This window comes from Micromys minutus (genome assembly GCF_963924665.1).
Source record: "Micromys minutus genome assembly, chromosome: 5".
Taxonomy (NCBI): domain Eukaryota; kingdom Metazoa; phylum Chordata; class Mammalia; order Rodentia; family Muridae; genus Micromys; species Micromys minutus.
Window position 1 is genome coordinate 85,231,841 of NC_137974.1, and position 20,920 is coordinate 85,252,760.

The following is a 20,920-nucleotide window of genomic DNA, read 5'->3' on the forward strand; positions in this document are numbered from 1 at the left end:
GAGTGTCGCCGTCGGTCAGTGCCGCCCTCACTGTGCCGTGCTATGCTATGAAATTCTTGGTGTACAAGTGGATAAGGGATGGGCAGAGTCTCCCTGATGTGGTCATTATGCTGAGTGACTCAAACCTTGCCCTGTGACAGAGGAATGGTGAAAATATCAATACAACTAGTGGGCCTGAGGTAGCAGGAGAGTCCTGGCAGACAGGAAGGCTGCTGGGAACTCACTGGGACAGCATGGTCCGGTGCACCAGTGCATTTGGGTTTTCAGATAAGGATGTATGATAAGGAAAGCCTTCAGATATCCCTGGATGGAAAGCTACCTAAAATATGAAATTATTTTAATTAGTTCTAACTAAAATATATGGTATCAGATAAGGAATATTCAACTTGGTATGTAAATTACAGACGATGTTGCTTAAGCTGCTTCATTTCCTGTAGACGTCTGCATCACATGTCTCATATAGTACTGCAGAACAGTTCCTTCTCTGCTGTGTGGCTGAGTATTTATAAAGTCTCAGCCCTGGGTGCCTTAGCACACATGGGTGCTGGGCTGTAGAAACATTACTCCTGGATTCACTCCATTCTTTTCTCTGATTCCCTTTGTTTCTTGAAACCCTGGAGGCTGCCATGAAGTTTTTATACCTCTGATTTGGTGTAGATAGCATTTTGGTGACTCAGTCTTTCTGCATATCTTTACTATGAGAATATGGTTGGGGTGTGATTGGAATGATTTGAGAAGCCAATAAGGTAAAATGCCAGAGTGTAGAGCCCAGGTCAGTTTCTTCATCCTGAGGGGCTCTCAAAAGATCCCTCACTTTACCTCAGCCTCCTTTGAAAATGACAAGCTCTTCTAAATGTCAGAGAAGGGAACTTTCCTAGTGTTTTGTTTTGCTTGTGTTTGAGGCTTTTGCAATACCTACACAAAAGCTTTTATTGGCCAGTTTTGGCTGTCACACCTAAGTGAAATGTGAATGGAGACCCATTTACAACTGCAACTCAAAGACTTGATGGAATTGAGTTCTAATCTCAGAATCTCACTGGAACTGTTTGGCTGGCTCAGGTGGAAAAAACCCGCCATTTGAAGCATTTTAAACCAAGTCATGGCTGGAGTTTAAGCTTACATATTACTGTTTGTTTCTCCCGTTTATTATAACAAACCCTTTCTGACTTAAGGGAGTGCTAGTCTACTGTAAGGCTAACTTTTAGGTCCAGGATGAGGAACAGCCAAGGCCTGGGGGATGCAACCACACATGGGAGAGTAGCTTCCATTCCATGGCTCCTGTTGCAACCTCTTTCTGTCCTTCTCTTCTCCAAGGTCATACCTCCACAATGCCAGTTAGGTCAAGGCAGGATTATGCCTAACAAAGCATGGATGTTTTTACCAGCTCACAAACCCCAGATTCCTGTGGTAGACATGATAACTTAACTGCCGCTGGCCACTCAACATTGTCCATTGCTGAAAACATGGAAGAAGCACTGTTGGTCAGTCAGCCATCTTAGACCTCCATTCAAAGCCCTGCATTCTTTGCATCCAGATATATTTAGAAGAAGGGAGTGATTTCTCTTGGGGTCCATGGGTCTTGGTTTCAAATGTTTCTTGCTTGATCTTCTTTTACCTAGACTCCATGAGCCAGGATCCTTCAAGGGGCTACTTTTTCCCTAAGCCATCCACTGATCTTTGAGAGCCAAAGTATAGAGACAATAAATAGTAACGGCCTCTAGTCATCCAGTTGCAGAGTAAGGAAGTGGTGGAGCTCTCTGTGTAGAAATTCCAAAAAAACCTGCCTAGGCACTGAGATTGTAGCTCACTGAATAACATGAAAGCAGCCCTGAGTTCCATTCCAGGGACACATAAGCTGGCATGGTGGCTCATGCCTGTAATACTTGGTGGAGGTCAGAAGTTTGAGACCGCTGTGGACCATGTGAAACCCTATCTCAAAAATCAGTAATCACTCGCGCCCCCAAACTACACAGCTGATCTTTTAAGCAATTTTGTATTTTTCCTGACTGGGGCACCTGCTCTCTGGACGCCTTTCCATGCTGTCTAATAACTCCAGGATGGGTCAGCCTTATAGGAACTGTAGCCACCATTTTATTTTACTGCCTGTTCTGTATATGGAGGCTTGTGCTGCTTGGAGCATGGGTGTGTGTGTGTGTGTGTATGTGCGCGCGCGCGTGTGTGCGCGTGCTAAAAGTACTAACCAGGACTACTCAGCCTCAGTTTTATCTGGATATTTGTAGTGTTTGAGGCAGGTAATGTGTGTGCAGTTAGATGTTGGGAACTGGCTTGATTACATTTGACTACAAGCTCTGTAACTTCTGACCTCTGGGTCCTTGTTTTGTGATGCTTCTCCAGTCATAAGCATTGATAGCGTTAAGTGGAAATACCATGATTCATTGAGACATAAAGCAAATAAAGTGGTAGAAATCTCTTATTAACTTTAAAAAAAAACCAAAAACCTTACTTTTGTACCTTATTAATCAGTTCTGGTATATAATTGTTGGGACCAAGAAGAGAAGATTGTCTGAAGTATCATTCTGAGGAAGAAAGCCATCGTTGTTTATTTCATTAACTTACCTTCCCCCTCTAAGCTATAGGAGAGAACGTTGCTATTCAAGAGGAAATGATTTGGAGATGGAGGATTAGCTTTGGGGTAGTAAGTGCTTAGTGTACTGGAGGCCATTGGCTAGACTCCTGCACCCCTGCATCCAAACCAAACCAAAGAAATTCTTTAAGATATAGCTACTTAAGCATCTCTCTCTACTGTACATTTCTCCTGCTTATTTTTTCTTCTTTAAATATTTGTATTGCTTGTTTTTAATCCCAGAACTCTGGTGTCAGAGGCTGGGGGATCTCTGTGAGCTCAGGGTCAGCCTGATACACATTAGAAACTCAGGGTCAGACAGAGCTACACAGTGAAATGCTATCTTACCAAACAAACAAACAGACAGACAAACATAAAAACAAATACTGTGTAGAGGAAGGGCCCTTCTAAGACACATCAACATAGAGTTGCTTTCATTTAGTATTTGAAACTACTGAATAAATTGAAATTATGTATCAGCTTTAAGAGTATTTTGTATGTCTTACTCCACTTATAGAATAACCAACTCTCCTTGAATGGCTCACCTTTTTGTTGGTATTCATTTTTATAATGACTTTGTTCTGGAAGAAGCCAAGTGTGGGGGAGATATAAACTGGAATACTGTTACAAGCAGCAGGTAATTGTAATGCACTGTAACGAATACTTTATTAGAACACACACACAACCTTTTTGTTGGGTACCACATGCAAGTTTGGTTTCTATGACTAAGTCTTTTGAAGTACTAGAGAGGAAACTATTTATTCCAACAAGAACTTTGCTCTGCTTTATTACTGATTAGGTAAATGATTAAAGACAGCAGAATTCTTCCATAGACTCAGTTTGAAACTTGCAATTTCTGAGCTCCAATTAGAATACAGTGAGCCAAAGTTCAGATGTTCTCCATTTAGAAACACACAGTAGAACATGAAGTGGGAGCCCTTCAGATAGCATCTGCCTTTCATCCTCTTTTTTTGGATACATTTGGATGGCATCCCCTCTTCTTGGAAATGAAATAGGCTAGGTATCTTCAGCCAGATCCCATGTCTGTAATACATGGGATCTGGCTGTAGAAGGTCAGAGACTACCTCTGCTGTCTCATTGCAAGTATGTTTTTCCTGTCTGCCAGAAAGGCTCTTTCCAGCTTCTCAAAAGCAGGTTCAGGTTCAAAGAGCATGGAAGTTGTTTCCAAATCACCATAGGTGCTCTGATGTTCTGGAGCTTTTGCACAGTAACTTGTGGCTTACAGAGTACCCTCCCTCCTGTGTGTGTGTGTGTGTGTGTGTGTGTGTGTGTGAGAGAGAGAGAGAGAGAGAGAGAGAGAGAGAGAGAGAGAGACAGAGACAGAGACAGACAGAGACAGACAGACATTACTGAGTATTTGCTCAGGGTCACCCAATCGACACATGTAGGAGGTAGTGCTCAGTCTTGTTACTTTTACAGGAGGCTAGCTGAGACCTTTACGTATAAAATGTGTAAAGGCTAGCCTGAGAAAGTATACAGTATCCAGGCTCTCATATTCATCTGTGCTTTTAGCCTTTGCTGAGAGTCTGTTTCCTTTAGGTGTGTGTTTAGGTGACTTGTAATCCACATTACTTTGTATCTGTACTAGTTAGGAAAACATGACTTACAGGAACAAAACAGAGACAGTACAGTGTCTCGGTTCTCACTCAGCCTTTGATGTGTTCCTTAGCAGTGAAGAGGATCTGCTGTGGCTGTGGAACTATTGTCCTAAGCAGTGGACAATACTCAGTGTGTGCAAGAGGTCTGCTCAGTGTCACTACAAAGCTGCACTCTGACAGGACTGCTCACTTGAATAACCCCTAACCTTGGATAGGCCTGATTGCATTGGAATTGGGCATAACAAAGTGACTCACAGAACATTGGCCCAACTTGATTGGGAAGGCAGATGTTTAAATTCTTCATCTTTGACCTAGAATTACCAAGCAAGTAATTCTGGGAATACATTCACATGTTTAAGTTTAGGGATTTCATCATGCCATTTGTAACAACTCCCCACTGGAGACTGGTGAATTTATGCTATTAATATAGCCATTGAAATAGATGTTAAATGTGGTTTTATGATGAATTATAAGTTCAAGGTACTTGTCTTAGTGTTCTATTGCTGTGAAGAGACATCATGACCAGTGAAACTCTTATAAAAGAAAGCATTTAGTTGGGACATGCTTATAGTTTGACAGGTTTAATCTATTGCTTTTGTGGTGGGGAGAAGGGGGCAAGCAGGAAGACATAGAGCTGGAGAAGGAGCTTAGAGAGGGATGCCTGGATCCCCAGGCAGCTGGAAGCCCCTGGGTTAGGGCTTTTGTAAACCTCAAATTCAGTGGCAATACCAGTTCCAGCAAGGTCCTAATTCTTTCAGATAGTGCCACTCCCTAGTGACCAAGCTTTCAGGTCAAAGAGCCTGTGTGGTCTTTTCTCATTCAAGCCACCACAACCCCTGAAGTGAGAGTATACTGAGAGTTAGGTTAGAGTGCCCAGGGCTTATAGCAATGTAAAGAGGATGAGAGCTCGAGAGAACGTCCTCTGCAAGCTACAGACTGGAGTGTGGAGGAATGCTATACTTCAGTGTAACTTCTTTCTTAGGGGAAGATACACAGTTCCTGCTATGTAGCCTCTATAACCTTGAATTCTTGGTCTTCCTCCCTAAACCTCCAGGATGCTGGGATTAGAGGTATGCATCACTGTGCTTGATTACTTTGTAACTTATTTTTTATGTGTTATGTATGTAGTGTTTATGCATGGATATATGAATGTGTATAAGTGCATGGGAAGGGTGAGAGTGTGTTCTGGGTGTGTATGGACACCCAAAGCTGATGTCAGGAGTCATCTTCAGTCACTTTCCACCTTGATCATTGAAGCAGGGTTTCAGTTGATCCCTGAGAATCACAGGTAGAGCTATTCTGGGTACCCAGCTTGCTATAGGGCTCTCCTGGTGATGTAAGCCTCTGTGCTCATGTTTGCACTAGTACTTGACATATTAACTGTCTCCTTAGACCTACATTGTAACTTCTATAGGTGTTACTTTTGTAGTCAGCAGAACTATAAACTAAATGAACAGTTATCCAGGGCAGTGACTCAGCCATTGCCCTTGGTGACCAGGCTTTCTCTTGGGACTCTCTATCTTTGAACTGCAGAAATGTTTCAGAATGGACCTGGAATTTCCTCTTGGCCTTGAGGACACCTAGCTGACACCAGGGAACCCCTTAGTCTTAGTGCTATCTGGTCTTTGTTCACACAGGGCCCTTGCTTCTTTTTTTTTAGCACCTTTCACACATAACATGTCCACTTCATGTACTTAGATCTTTTCACACAGTTATGTGCCTCCTTCTCTGCATAAAGTTACACTGAAGTATAGCATTCCTCCACACTCCACCTCTTACATAAAGTCACACAGCCTTTCCTTCTGTACACAAAAGCCAGGTGCATGCAGGCAGCTAAGACTTTGCTCTGAGACCCTCTGCAGACTTGTTTTTCCCAAGTGGCAGCAAGTTATTAGGAGCTCCCACACTTTGGGAGGGGGTCATCAAGAACCAGAAAAATCCCATTTAAAATACTCAGTTAAGGAATTGCTTTAAAATTTAGTGCTGATTTGAGGACCAGATTCTTTTGTGTGAACCCTTCCTTTCTGGTACAGTTCTGAGTTCACCTACGCACAGAGGCAAAGACTGATGTGGAGAAGGGACTCAGTGTTAGATTGCACTGTAGTGAGAAGCCCTACACCTTTGGGGTTTCCTGTCTTGGTCTCTACAGGTGGGACTATTTGTAACCATTTGCAACACACATTAGTATGTGCATCAAAACTGTATTTGGGTCTTGGCCAAGTAGAAGTAAGATAATTTTGCTATTTGGCTGCTTTCGTTTGGTGATTAAATGCAACAGAGCGCACCATGAAAGTATCCATTCAGCTGTAGCACTGATTGCCCCAGGGCTGATTGAAATGCCTCTGACACTATGGCAACCAAGGTGTTTATTGTGTTTCCCCAGCAGCTGACTGCTCTATGGGTGCTGTCATAACTGAGTTCTGTGCTTGCTTAAGCTTTTAGGTTACCCTGTGGCAATAGTTTTAAGTTCCGTGTGACTTAGAAAGTTTGAGTACTGATTCTACCACTTTCAGCAGGTTACAGGTTGGTGGTAGCCCTCATTAGCTCACTCGGAACAGATGCGGGGGTAGGAGAGATGGCTCTGTGTGTGAGTTTGTGGTGTGGGAAGTGACAAAGATATCAAGCATTCTGTGTTAGCCCCCATACCACGTGCTGCACAGGTGATCGTGTCTGCACACAGCTGCTTGTGCCACACACAGAAAGAGATAGGTGCATGATCGAATTTCCCTAAAAACCCACAGGAAGCATGAAGGAAAATAATGTATGTGAAACCATTGACACTAGGCACAAAGTGTGCTCACAAATGTTAATTGATATGTGTGTAGGTAGGTAGGTAGGTAGGTAGGTAGGTAGGTAAGTAGGTAGGTAGGTAGGTAGGTAGGTAGGTAGGTAGGTAGATAGATAGATAGATAGATAGATAGATAGATAGATGGATGGATGGATGGATGGATGGATGGATGGATGTGGTAGTGTATGTTAGAGTCATTAGGGTGCATACTTAAAAATACAGGTTTCTGTTTCATATACATTAAAAGGAAATTTGTTACAGTCTGGAGATACAGGTGTAATGTTAAGATTTACCAAAAAGTAAAGTATGATGTGAGCAGGTGCCTTTCAGAAATCTTGTTAGAACAGGCCAAATGAAGCCTCAGAATATCCCTTTTCTAAGATTTAACTGCTATGAACTGTGGGCATGAGCCCAGCATTGCAATCCCTAGAAAGGCTCAACGACAGCAGCTCTTGGTGAGAGCCTTGTAGCCAGCGTATGCTACGGGATTAAAGAGAAGAGACTGTGGGTGAGAGATTCGTGTGGCAGTGCTGTAGGCAGGGAAAGTGTGAGAGACGGGAGTTTGATAGATGCCAGTGAATAGCAGAGAAAAGAGTTGGATGAAGAGGATCTTTCCATTTGTGTGAGCTATCCAGTTGGATGTTTAGCTAAGTTCCTGGTCTTGAACCTACGAGAGAGTTCTGTTCTGGGATGGAGGCAGCGGGAGGCCCAGCTCAAGACTGTTGGCTGTACAGCCTGGCAGGTTTTTCTAGAGACCTCAGGTGAAGTCCAAGGATCTTGATGTAGGCTTCAGAAGACAATTGAGGGATGAGTAAGTATGAAATGAAGTTGGAGTTAATATTTAATGTTTTATTATTTAAAATCTAGATTAAAGTGTGGGCATTAAGAGGAGAGGTGTGTACACATAAGTCTGGGTCTTTCAATTGCATTTAGATGTCTTAACAATAGTTATATCTACAAATATGTTAACTTGAAGTTACGTTGTTCAGAGGGATCAGAAGATTATTAAAAACTGTTTTGGCCTGTTATAGTTTAAATGCGTACATTGTACAGCATGAACACGGAAGTCAGAAGACAGCTGACGGTGTGTGGTTCTCTCATTCCTCCAGTTGAGTTCTAGGCATCTAACTTAAATGCCTTTCCCTGTGTCTTAGAGTTTTACTACTGTGGACAGACACCAGGACCAAGGCAGCTCTTATAAGGACAACATTTCATTGGGGCTGACTTACAGGGTTCAGAGGTTCAGTCCATTATCATCAAGGCAGGAACATGGCAGCATGTAGGCAGACATAGTGCAGGCAGAGCTGGGAGTTCTACATCTTCATCTGAAGGCTACTATGAGGAGACTAGCTTCCAGGCAGCTAGGGTAAGGGTCTTAAATGTACGCCCACAATGACACACCTACTTCTACAAGGACGCACCTCCTAATAGTGCCACTTTCTGGGCCAAGCAAACACAAGCCATCACACCCTATGTTGTGGATAACAGATCTACCTTTATTGTACTTTGGTTTGTTTGTTTTGTAAGACCAATACTGTAGCCTCCACTGGCTTCTAACTCATGGTGATCCTTTTAGAGTTCAAGAGTACAAGTATTATCAACATGCCTGACTTGGAATACTTGTTTATATTTTAAGAACTTTCCTTTTATAAATGAGTTTGCAAGGTGGTTTGTGGGGTACTTTATAGTTTTACAGCCTGGTAAAATAAAAACATGGGTCAAAGATGGTCAGTGTTCCCTATACATATGCCAAGACAGTTCCCTAAGAAAAGTGCTGCTTTGGCAATGGAAAAGGAATGATGGTGAACTCGAAGGTGACATAGTTTGGCCTTTCAGGTGTTAGCAGTTTCAGCATTATGGCTTGAGATATTTCTCTCTGAGAAAGAAAAGAAAACAAAATCCCCGAAATTGAAGTGGTCAGTTGTTTGGAAACAGATCTTAAGCCTGACAGTCCTCTCCTTTCTAATGCTTCTTTAATGCCCTCTTAGTAATGCCCTGTCTCTCCATATTGTCTTGAAGGGAGAAGGGTAAGAAAAAGCCAGGAAGTAGCCCATGGACATGCTATGGGCATGTCTGCCGTTTATTTGCCAGCAAAGTTTGAAGAAAATTTAAGAGAAATGAAAGCACAAAGAAACCAGTAAAGTGTCTGCTGGCTATGGAAAAAGTTCAGCTGAGATACAGGCCACCAGCAAGTCAAGAGACTTCAGTAGTTGAAAATTCTCAGAAGAACAAAGTGCCTGCTTGCCTTTTGTCTTTCCGTCTGTCCGTCCGTCTGTCCTTCCTTCCACAGGCATTTGATTTATATAGTTACCTGTTATATTTTTGAGTACTTAGAATTTTAGGATTATTCAGTATTTGCCAGTAAGAGGCTCTTCAATAAATAGTATGCTATTCATAGAATTAAAAGAATGAAATTCCATCATGTTATCTTAAACCAATTTGAAAAACCCAAATACAGTTACTTCCTGTCTCCCATGGTATTTCTTACCAACCATTAAAAGAGCTGATAGTTAACTTAGCTGCTGTGGAAGGGCGGGTTCATTCTGAAATCAGCTTGGGCTGGTCTCAGTATCCCTACTGTACACTCCTTAAACATGAATTACTACAGACATTGAGATTTTCCTTGGGAATGGTATCTGTACTCCCTGTATCTCAGAAGTTCTTATACATATACATGTACAGTCTTGATTTCGTCTTTACCTCCAGACCCAAGGTGAGGCTTTCTGGAAAGGTTCACCTGGTCTGTTTCAGCTCTATGATTGCTAGAAGTAATCATGGAGAGAGGGGCAGGAAGGGGCCTGCCTGCTTCTTTTCCTGTTAATGTCGTTCACAATACTAATGGGGTCTGGACTTAACCTCCTGCTCCATATTTCTCCTCACTTTACCTATCAGTGATGCCATGAGGGCCTCCTCCTCTCACAGATCACATCAGCTGAGACACACATGTGGAGTGTATGTGGCAGTGTTATTTTAAGACTTCCCTTCCCACCTCTCTAACAGTGTTCCTGTGCAGTGACGTCCTACGCGATAGGTTCTTTTACTCCGGGTTGTGTTTCAAAGGTACTGACAGTTTTACAGTGCACGTGGGTTTTTCCCCTCCTTTAGCAGAGAGTACTGCATTTGCAGACGGAGAGACCATTCTCTATGCTAGAATTTCTGATCACACAGAGTCCTTTAAGAAGCTGGAGTGGTTCTAGGGAGTCGTGGTGTTGACAGGTGACTAGGCTGCTTGCTGTGAATATAGTCTTGTTTTTACTATGTTGTAGAATGAAGCCATTGTTAGCCAGGAACAAGTTGTTAGCCAAAGCAGAAGTAGCCAACTTTGAAAATACTTTCAATTTGGAAGGAATAGTGAGTGACAAGTCTGACAGAGCTTTCCCAGATGTTGGTTGTTTGTGGCCTCAGTGTTTCTTCTGTGCTTGTCTACAGTGAGTGCACTTCTTGTTTTCTTAATTTCAGTGCCACTTGATTTTGGTCTTAGTGTAGTGAAAAGGCTAGAGCTTTTTAGTTGGGTAAATGGTTTACCTTTTACCCCCTGGAATAAAATGGGTTTGTCTGGAAAGAACCTTTTGACTTAGCTGATTTTCCGTAAGACAGTGGTACCACATTTCCATTTGTCAGTTAAGTCTGCCGAGGAAGTGTTACAGAGTTGGACCTACTGTCAGTACTCTGTAGAAGTGTGGAGAAAGCATATGGAGTACCAGTGCAATCCTTGGTCAACCTTGCAGAGTCTTCAACAGAAGGTGCAGCTGCTTTCCTGGGACTTCTTTACGTTCTCTCTGCTGCCTGAGTATAATACTTTGTACCCGAGGAAGCCACATGATTTACTAACTATTGCTTATGTTCTACTTAATTCTTAGGCTCTGATATATCTGGGGCTGAGCGAGCAGTCTTTAGGGGAAACAAGGTAGCAGAAAGAAAAAAAAAAAAAAAAAAAAGACCATTACAACAACTGTTCTCAACCCGTGGGTCGCCATTCAGTAGGGGAGGAGGACCGACCAGCCTTGTCACAGGAGTCACCTAAGACCATCAGAAAGCACAGATGTTTACATTATGGCTTATCACTGTAGCAAGATTACAGTTATGAACTAGCAACAAAAATAATTTTATGGTTGTGGGGGTGTCAGGGTCAGGAAGGTTGAAAATCACTGCATTAAAATTTACTACCCATGTGATCCAGATCTGTTTTTGTTTTTTATAGTTTTATCCTCTGTATTTGATATAATGTGACACATTTTGGAGTTAAAGGAGTAGCATTAACTAGAGATCCTCGTGTGTGTGTGTGTGTGTGTGTGTGTGTGTGTGTGTGTGTGTGTGATGCTTCTTTCATTCTTTTTATTTTTTTGAGATGGAATCTCATTGAACATGATTGGGCTAGGCTAACTGGTCTGTGAATACCTAGGGTCTACCTGTCCTCAGTGCTAGGTTGACATACATGCCACCATCCCTAGCTGTTACACGAGCCTTAGGAATCTAAATGACCTTGTCCTGGGCCAGCTCACATCTACTGAGCTATATCTAGCCAGGGCTATCAGATTATTGAGTTTTGAGATTGTGAGGTTTTATTTGGGTAGGTGGGCAAGCCGATTAAGTAGTGGAAGAGCTCAGGAGAGGCTGATGCCATCTGACCCTCACTTTGAGGAATTTGTTGTCATAATATGGCCACCAAGGGTCCTGGGTGAGGTCACCAAGTAAACAAGAAGTGTAGGGTAGGAGGGACTTGTAGTCTGAGAGACAAGCCTATAAAAGTGCTGAGGATCCAAGTGTGTGCTGGAGCAGTGTTTTCCTATAGGTGTGTACAGCTGCTTGATGCAGATGTAGCAGCTCAGACACAAGAACTTGGATGCTGTGGAGTTAGCTATGAATGTGTTAGTGATCGTCTCAGTTACCTCTTTTATAAAAGAGTTGGACAAGCATTTATTGGAGGCTGGTTTACAGTCTCAGAGGTTCAGTGCATTATCATTATGGTGGGAAGTATGGCACCTTGCAGAAAGTCATTGTGCTAAAGAAGCCACGAGGTCTACATGTTGATCCAAAGGCAGCCAGGAGAAGACTCTTCTGCTCTGGATGGAGCTTGAACACTGGGGGATTGAAAGCCCGCCTACACAGTGACCTACTTCCTCCAACAAGGCCACCCATATTCCAGCCAGGCTGCACCTCCTTCTAGTAGTGCTACTTCCTATAGACCAAGAATATTCAAACCACCACAGTGAGATTTAAGGAGAAACACTATATATAGCAGGAAGCATCACACTGATTGATGTTTAGACTAAGGTGGATGATGAGGATAGAGTGTAAAATGAGTGAGATTTAACCTCCTCTGAGGTTTGCCAGAAAGTTTATTAGAAAGTTGAATGGAGCATGGGCCTCAAAAAGTTGTTTTAATGAGCTGTCAGTTCTGAATTGGATGAAGACAAGGCAAGGACCTAAAGGGGAGATATAGCAGCAAAGACGTGGGGTCCATGCTCAGAGAGATGGTCCTTCTCTGAATTGCTTACCACAAGAAGGGTTCAGCTCTGCAGTGTTTAGGGTTAAGGGACACTTACTATTTGCATAGACTGTCAGTTGAGTGGTACTGAAATCACAATTCTCTAAGATCCACAATTTTCTTAAGTTTCGTTTCAGGCTAATTTAGCCTGAAATTTCAAATTAGAGAAGCTCAATCAAATTAGAGAAGCTCAGTCAGATTAGAGAAGCTCAGTCAGATTAGAGAAGCTCAGTCTTGCTGGGCTGAGGAGCAGTGGGACTGGGACAGCTGGCAGCTGGGAGGTAGGAATGGTAATGGTGACAGTGGGGGGTGCTGCTCAAACCCGAGGTTAGCTTCTGATGTCTGCCCCTGGAATGTAAGTCACAGAAAAGAGGGCAACTTAAGGGGCAGACAAGCAAAGAGGGACCTGAGACTCTGAAGTGATTTGTATGGGACTGGTCAGGTGACTGCAAGAGCCTGAGGATGGAGGAGTCAGATGTCAGTCGTGTGGAATTTTAGGGGAAGCACTAGACTTGGTGAGGAGTATCCTCAGCTCCTAACCTGCAGAAGCTCTAAGAAATGGTTGTGGGGGAGGAGACGTTCTCATAGGCTGCATGGAGAGCCTTCTGGGAGATGAGTTGTCCTGATAGGACAGCTAGCATTCTGTAACCTGGACGGAGATAAGGGTAAAGGTCGTTCTTGCCATAAAGACCTGACAGTCCAGAACCAGGTAACTCTCGAGCTGCCTCCTGTTTCGTTATTGCTCAAGATAAGGAATTAGTGTGTCCTAGACTAGTTTTGAACCTGGAGTTCTTGTTTCTCCTGAACATGGAATGTGACATGGTGTAGAGAAGCAGGATTTCTATGATACAGTGATCCAGCTGTGTCGGGGAGTCAGACTCCTCTTCCTACTTCCTAGTGCATGACCTTAGCGACTGGCTTCCTCTAAAGACTGTTTTCAGAAAGAGGGTGCTGGGGAGCTTTAACCCTACAACCTTTTGTTTTTACAAATAAATTGTTTATTAGTTTATCAAATTGTGATATCTGTGTGCCGTAGAGATGGTTCACAAGTTCAGAGTGCAGAGGACTCCAGCTCAGCTCTCAGAACCCACTTCAAGCAGTTTATAACCCACCTGCAACTCCAGCTCAGAGAGCGCCTGCGGTTTCTGACCTGTACTCATATGTGCACAATCATACACAAACATCCTTCACATATGCAATTGGTTTTGAAGTCATAATACCTAAATTTCTTTGCTATTTAAAAGTTTACCAGTATACTATTAAAGATATTTAAGCTATATCTTACAATGCAAATACATGTATTCTAAAGAGTATTATATACGATAAACATGTCTTTTTTTTTAGTATGAAAGAGATTGGTAATAAAGACTTGGCCAGTGTGAATTGAATCGGCATGCGTGTTTATATGAATTGCAAAATTATCTTCTCCTGGCCTATCCCTCTTTATACAAAGGAAGTCTAAGTGGGGCAGGAGAGAAACAGAATTTCAGAAACAGGTGTTCTGTTTTGTAGGAGCTTAGAGCTCTCTGGTCTATTCTTAGAATGGTGTGTGTGTGTGTGTGTGTGTGTGTGTACAAACGTGTTTGTGTGCACTTAGGGAGGTCTTACTTTCAGTTCTTTTTGATGTGTCTGGAAATTGCTTATAGCTGAGTTGCAAGACATCTTATTTCATTGTTGATGCCTGCACATTTATTATTCTATACAAACTCAGGCTTTCAGTTTTCATTGCTACATTTATTCTCTCTGTCTCTTCTGTGTCTCTGTCTCGTGTGTGTGTGTGTGTGTGTGTGTGTGTGTGTGTGTGCGCGTGCGCGTGCGCGCGCGCGCCACAGTGCCCATGTAAGAACTGGAAAACTTCAGGAGTTAGTTCTCTCCTTCTACCATGTAGATTCTAGGGAACAAACTCGCATTGGTAGATTAGGGGCACCTCACCCCCTGAGCCATTTCACTGGCCCCAGCTTTAAACTCCCTCCTAAGAGGCTCGGTTATATGAGCCCCATGCTCTTCTCCTTAGGGTTTCTTTGACTGTGATGTAAGTCCATGAACAAAAGCAACTTGGGGAGGAAAGGGTTTGTTTAGCTTTCGTTCCCACATCAAAGGAAATCAGGACAGGAACTCAAAACAGGGCAGGGATCTGATGGCAGGAGCTGATACAGGGCTCATGGAGTGTGCTTCTTACTGTTTTCCTTCCTATGGCATGCTAAACCTGCTTTTTTATAGAACCCAGGGCCACCAGCCCAGGGATGGCCCCACCTGTAATGGGCTGCGTCCTCCCTCATCATTAATTAATTAAATGGCCCACAGGCTTCATACAGCAGATCTTATGAAGGCATTTTTAAATTGAGGTTCTCTCTCATGACTTTAGCCTTTGTCAAGTTAACATAAAACTATCCAGAACACATGTTAAAATCATGAATTAAAAATTTGTGTCAGACTGCTCTTAAAACAAAATTCTAAAAATCCTAATGTAGAAATGACAGTTTGATCTTTTTTTCTGAAAAATTTAATGCCTGTTAATTTAACTATTTAATTTTTTTTAGTTTCTTTTTTCTTCTGGTTATTTTGAGAACAATATTATGAGCAAGAGGTGTTTCATATGTGTTCTTTGTTTAACAAAAATTTGCAAGTAATACCACCCTCTTCCCCTAGAAGGCAAAGTAGCGTTAGGTGTTTTCCTGGGGGGTAGTTTTACTGGGTTTGTTCCTTACACTGTGGAGTTTGTGGTCCTTGGGGAAGGAGGGGAGTTGGCTCACCCAGTCAGTGCCCATCCTTTACCACTGCAGTGCTTTAAGACACTGGAGTAAAGAAGCATCACTAGGAGATTGGAAGGAGATGATCAGATGTGGAGCATGCTTTAAAAGCTGACTTCTAAGTTCTCTTGTGATGGATTTTTACAAGGAAGTGTACAGATGAGTCTGAGAATATTGAGAAGCTGAGAAGCTTGTCTGGCTGCTAACTAATTCTGCACCTTTCAAGAGTCATCCTTTAGCATCTTAGGCATTCTTTGGGGGACACTTATGACCAATGACATGTTTACTACCCTTTTTCTGGTGTATATTTATGAAAATAATAGGCTAAGGTTTTCAAGTAGAAGCACATGATTAGTTATGCAGACATCTCACTTACCCATATATGGTGTAGCAAGTATAATGCTCCTGTTGTAGTTAGTTGCCTGAACACGTAAGGACATAGAAAACCATTGTGTAGACTCCCGCTCCTCCTGCTACTCCTCACTTCACATACCCACAATCCACAGTCCTCACTTATTCCACAATTCCTTCCCATGTTCAAAGCATTTGCCTAATAGTTTTCCCAACTCCAAGGAACTTAGTACTGAGATTTCGTGATGCTCTAGAAAACCATGTGTTTACCTCAGCTTAATTCTAGTGACCAAGTAGGATCATAATGAGGTGAAATGGCTGGTTTTCCTTCAGTTAAAAAAAAACAAACCAAAATGGTGATGCTTTTACATACACAGAAGCAATGTTTTGTTTTTTCATTATGGCACTGGTTTGAATGCTTCTGATGGGTTGCTGTTTGAACTGGTTTGCTGGCAACAGAGGGGCCTGTTCTAGTTGCTTCATTTGTTAACACAGTTTCACTGAGGTTTCTCCAATTTGGTGTCTTCCCACTAGAATCTCATGGAAACCAAGAAACTGGGTAAGCTGAGCTATCTTGAAGCCAGAACCAAAGTGAGCCGTACTGTGGGAGAGGAGGCAGCTTTTGGAAATGCTAGACACTTGAGTTGTTGATGTGAATTGCAGTTGGTCTCTGACAGCTTCTCCAGGTAGAGATTAATGGAGTCTTTTCAGAATGGAAGGGTAATGGACTGAGGGAAGCTGTCCTCTCCAGATGTTTCATCAGGTTTGTGCACCCCTCCCCTCCCTCCAGCCCACGAGAGTCACATCTAAGGCACAGCATAGTTTATGGGCCCCCTTTACCAGGTAGGAAGTACTAGGCAACTTCAGTTAATGTTATCAAAATGTTATCAAAATGATCTGCGATGGGCCCTGTCTCCCAGGTGGTTGTTGATTTTCTTACCACTAGCCATTAAGCAGGCCCTTACTTAGAGTAACTTCTGCTCCTCCCAACATGTGTAATTAGCCCACTTTACCGAGAAGGAAAATGAGACTGAGAGTTGGTAGAAGTGAAGTCAGATCTAGGTATTTTATAATGTAAAGTATGTTATTTCCACTCCATTTTTGGCTAAGGGGAAATCATCCGCTTTCCAGAATAATCTCCTTGTATGTGAACTCCCTTTCGGAATTTCAGGTGGTGTCCCCGTGGCACTTCACAGCTGTGTGGCATGGGCAGTGGTAGGTGGCACTGGAAATGAGAAACGAGAAAATGAGAACTGTGCACATTGGTTCACCCCCCAGTCACTGTTTATTACTGTTCCTTGTCCTGTGGAAAACGGAACCAAGAATCCAGTCATTAACTTTGGCTTACAGCTGTGGGGCCTTCTGGTGATAGCCATATGGTAGAAACCAGGAGTGTATTCTTTCTCCTGATCTTGCCCTCCGCCTACGAAGCCACCTAGTTCTGACCCCGAGGGCTCCCTGATTGCTCTGTCAGTGTCCATCTTTTTGAACTGCTGGGTTAAACTGAGGTTTCAGCTACCTGGACCTTATAGTAATGTTAAATCTCAACACAAGAAGTATTTTTGTTTGTTTGGCGGTTGTTTTGGAGTTTTGCTTGTTTCTGAGGGGGTGGTACAGAAACCCTCTGAGAGCAGAGCCAGGACCTTTACACAGTGCCCTTTCTTCACTCACCTGCGCCAGAGCCACCCGATGTTTACACTCAGTGTTGGATTTTACTGTTACGTTTTATATTTGGGGGCTACTACTAAGGGTTAGGATTCGAAAATAAAGCCATGTACCAATAGTTAAGAAAACGTTTCCTGACACGTCTAACTATTGAAGGTGCTACTCACTAACAGTGCAGTGTGCTCTGTTCAGAAGCAGAGGAAGATTTCCTCTAGAATTTTCACTTGAAAATGTGAAGTTTGTGGAGTTCTGTGAACTTCCCCTTTAAGCACAGGCTCTAGGCCTTCTGGGAGAAACAAGGTTTGATTATGTTTATAAAGTGTGCTCATTCAGAAAAGCAAAAATTGCTCATTTTCGTTATTTGGAGGAAATGAGATAATTGTGTGTACTGTGTGTTTTTTATGCCTGTGCATGTTTTCTAGTGTGTCACACTGCTTCCTGTGGTGACATACGTATGTCTGTTCCAGTGTCAGGACAGTACTCTTGGCGGGTTTAGTGGTTGGTAGAGACTATGTTGTCTAGGTCGACTGAAACTTAATATGCACGTGCTCTTCTTGGAAGTCCTTTCAGTCTGTGGTGGCCTCATTTTTAGTTCTGGTCATCAGCCTAGCACTGCAGAACACTGTCTGAGATATGAAAACAAGTTCTCAGTTTGAGAAAAACTCAACGGAAGTATTATCTGTTGCTTCTGTTTTTCTCACAGCCCTTTCTGCTGAGTTTTACTGGTAAAGAAGAATGAACGTGGCTTATGATGGATGTTACATGTCCGAATGTGTGAGGTTTTGACAGCATCTGGGCAGCCTTTGTGCTGACACTTGGCTCAATCAACAGACACACCTGCTGTTCTAATTGATTGCTTTCTGAAAATTACATGTTCTGGTTAGGAATATATATTTGCTATCATCTTTGTTATATAGAAGCCCTCCTAAATACTAAGTAACATATTTGCTTCCTCTTTTTTTTTTTTAAGTAACACGTTCCTAACTTGAACAGGAAGAGACTGGTTCACATCAGGACTCGTATTTAGTTCAAGTTGAAGGCAGTTTGAAGGACTGTGCCGTTCTTTCCCATTTTCTCCCCACAGAATCTCCTCAAGGCATTTGCCTGTGAAACTCCAGTGTATTGAAGCAGAACTTAAAGTACCAGAAGGACTTAAGAGTCTGTCAGTGGTTCTTTTTCCTTTTCCTTTTCATTTCTGTGTGGTATGTGTATATTTGAGCACAGCTTTGTGTGCAGGTACGCAAGTGCGTGCATGGGTGTATTGTCTGGGCAGACGTGAACGAGTCTGTGTATGTGGGGGGACCTTGTTCTTTGGTCTATTAATCTTGTTCTTGGAGACAGGATCTTTCAGTCAGACATGTAGCTCACTAATAGACCTTGTCTGTCCTAAGACTGAAATCACACGTGAGTCACCATGCCCTACTCAGCATTTAGGTGGACTCTGATGATTCAGACTGTAGCCTTCTTGACTACCAAGCAAGCCCTTTTAACCACAAAGACGTCTATCTCTTCAGACTTTGTTTATCAAGTTTGGTGAGCAGTGAAAAACTGTTCATGTGTAAGAACTTGCCTCCCATTTGTGTCTGCCTGGAACATGTGAGCACCTGTGTGAAGAAGCATTTAGTATCTTCTTCATCATCATTATGACTAGCCTGCTTTTCCTTTTATTTTCAGCTCATTGCTTCTTGAAGCTGAAGAAAGGCACTATCTGTTTGGAATGGTTTAATTCCAAATAATTTGTTTCTGGTACTGTAAGTGGAGCTGACTAGTCATTCAGGCTTTCCAGAATGTTTAGATTCTCTCTTCTCCCTGAACTTAATTCTCCTGCTCGGATTACCCATTTCCTTAGCTCTGGAGTCAGACAGTTCTTTTGTTATTGTATAACTTAGATAGGGACTTTTTTTGATAGAAAACTAAGTTATTGAGCTAAGTAGAGAAGCTTCTGATTCTTGGAGATAAAGCTAGGGCTGCAACCCAAATGCCCATGGGAATGGGAGAACAGGAATACTAATGCCCCGTACCTGAGGGGCCTAGTGCTACAAAATAGCTTGAGTCTAGAGGTGTTGAAAATAACGGTGTGCACATGTGAGCACACACAGTCAAAAGGATCGTGCATGTGATTCTCTGTGCTCTCAAAACCTGATTGCTGTGTGTTAGTCTGGTTTTTCTTTTAAGTTTGGATTGAATAGAATTATCTGCCATGGCCCACATCAGATCCCACATGACCCAAATACTTCAAACACTACCATTTAGCATGATCCTGCCAGTGACCTGAAATGACCTCAGACCTTATTACTTCACTTCTGAGAAGCACATGCCCTGACAGAGGTATAGAACTTACACAGAATCGTGTGTAATAGTCTGCCCTACCTTTTCAGGGCCTCTCAGTGTAGAGAAGACTTTTCAAAAGACAGTGGAGTTTCAGGCCAGAGCTCCCCTCTAGAGCATATCAGATATGGGTGGGGTTTTGTTTTGTTTTTTTCCAGAGTTTTCAATAACAGTGTTGTTAATGGAACCAAAAGACTCTACTAACACAAAAACTGGCTTCCACAGTCACAGAATATACCAACAGTTTAAGATGAAGAAGTTGAAAATTAATCGTGACTACCTAATTATCAACTTGTTATTTACTTATTTTTTTCTTTCTTTCTTTAAAGATCTAAACATGGAATTCAATCCTTCAGACCATCCTCGGGCCAGCACAATATTCCTCAGCAAATCTCAGACAGACGGTAGGTTACTATTTCATTTGCTTAAAAAAATATAGTTAACCTAAATGTGGACACTGCTAGGATTTGATTTTCCATTTGTGATAGAGTTCCCTTTAGAGACCATGAAGTACTGTGTGTAATGGTGCCTTGTTTATTCTGTGGTAATGCGTTACATTTTTACAGTCTCTCATTCGAAGCAACTGTCTTCATTTTGCTATGAGCTGGTTACCTGTGTCGTATTCTACAGTGAAAGTTAACTGAGTCAGAAACTTCCCTTTGGGTCCTAAGGTTTAGTGCCCGACACTTACAAAGTTCTGAAAGATGAGATGTATTCACTTGTCAGACAGTTAGTAAAACAAAACGAAAATCTAGCCCTTAAGTAAAAGCGGATTAACTCCCTCTGTCCCTCACTGTAGGCCCAGTGAGCCTGCTCATAAGATGCACATCCTTTCTTGACATTTCTTTCCTTCTCCCCTTGACTCTGGACAGATTGATGGCTCTAATTCAGTTTAGGTCCTACAGAGACTACAAAGAAGACAAACATATCTAACACAGCAGTTTATGTATGAGAATTGAGCAGGGGGTGGGTGTCAGCTTTGACTGGATACTGTATTGACACAGCAGGGACGATTGGATTGTCAAGCAGAGTACTTGAAGAAAGCCTGCAAGAATAAGAAAAGAAAAATCAATAAGCACCAAATACTGGTGAAGGATGCTTTCAATCTACTAGGTTAAAATAAGTAAAGTCACCCCAAAACTTTTCTCTTTGCCAAATGAAAAGCTGCCGAGAGGTACAGCATATAATAAGCAAAAGAAGATGGGATAGGGGACAGTGGTCAGAATGAGGATCAAAACCGATTTTCCCCAAATACTTGAGAACAGGGAGGTGAGAAGCTAGTGTCAAGCTGCCTGGTGGCAGATAGGGCTCTTCTGTTGAATTAAGATGTCTTCCCTATAATCTCTG

At 42.4% G+C, this 20,920-nt stretch overlaps 1 protein-coding gene across 1 annotated transcript in view; it reads left to right on the forward strand.

The window, feature by feature from the left end:
- Positions 1-20,920, forward strand: part of CCNY (cyclin Y) — a 104,781-nt gene that overhangs the window by 26,994 nt on the left and 56,867 nt on the right. Inside the window, exon 2 of the mRNA XM_080916686.1 lies at positions 19,903-19,977. Within this exon, the coding sequence (XP_080772812.1) occupies positions 19,903-19,977 (75 nt within the window). The remainder of the gene's footprint in view (positions 1-19,902; positions 19,978-20,920) is intronic.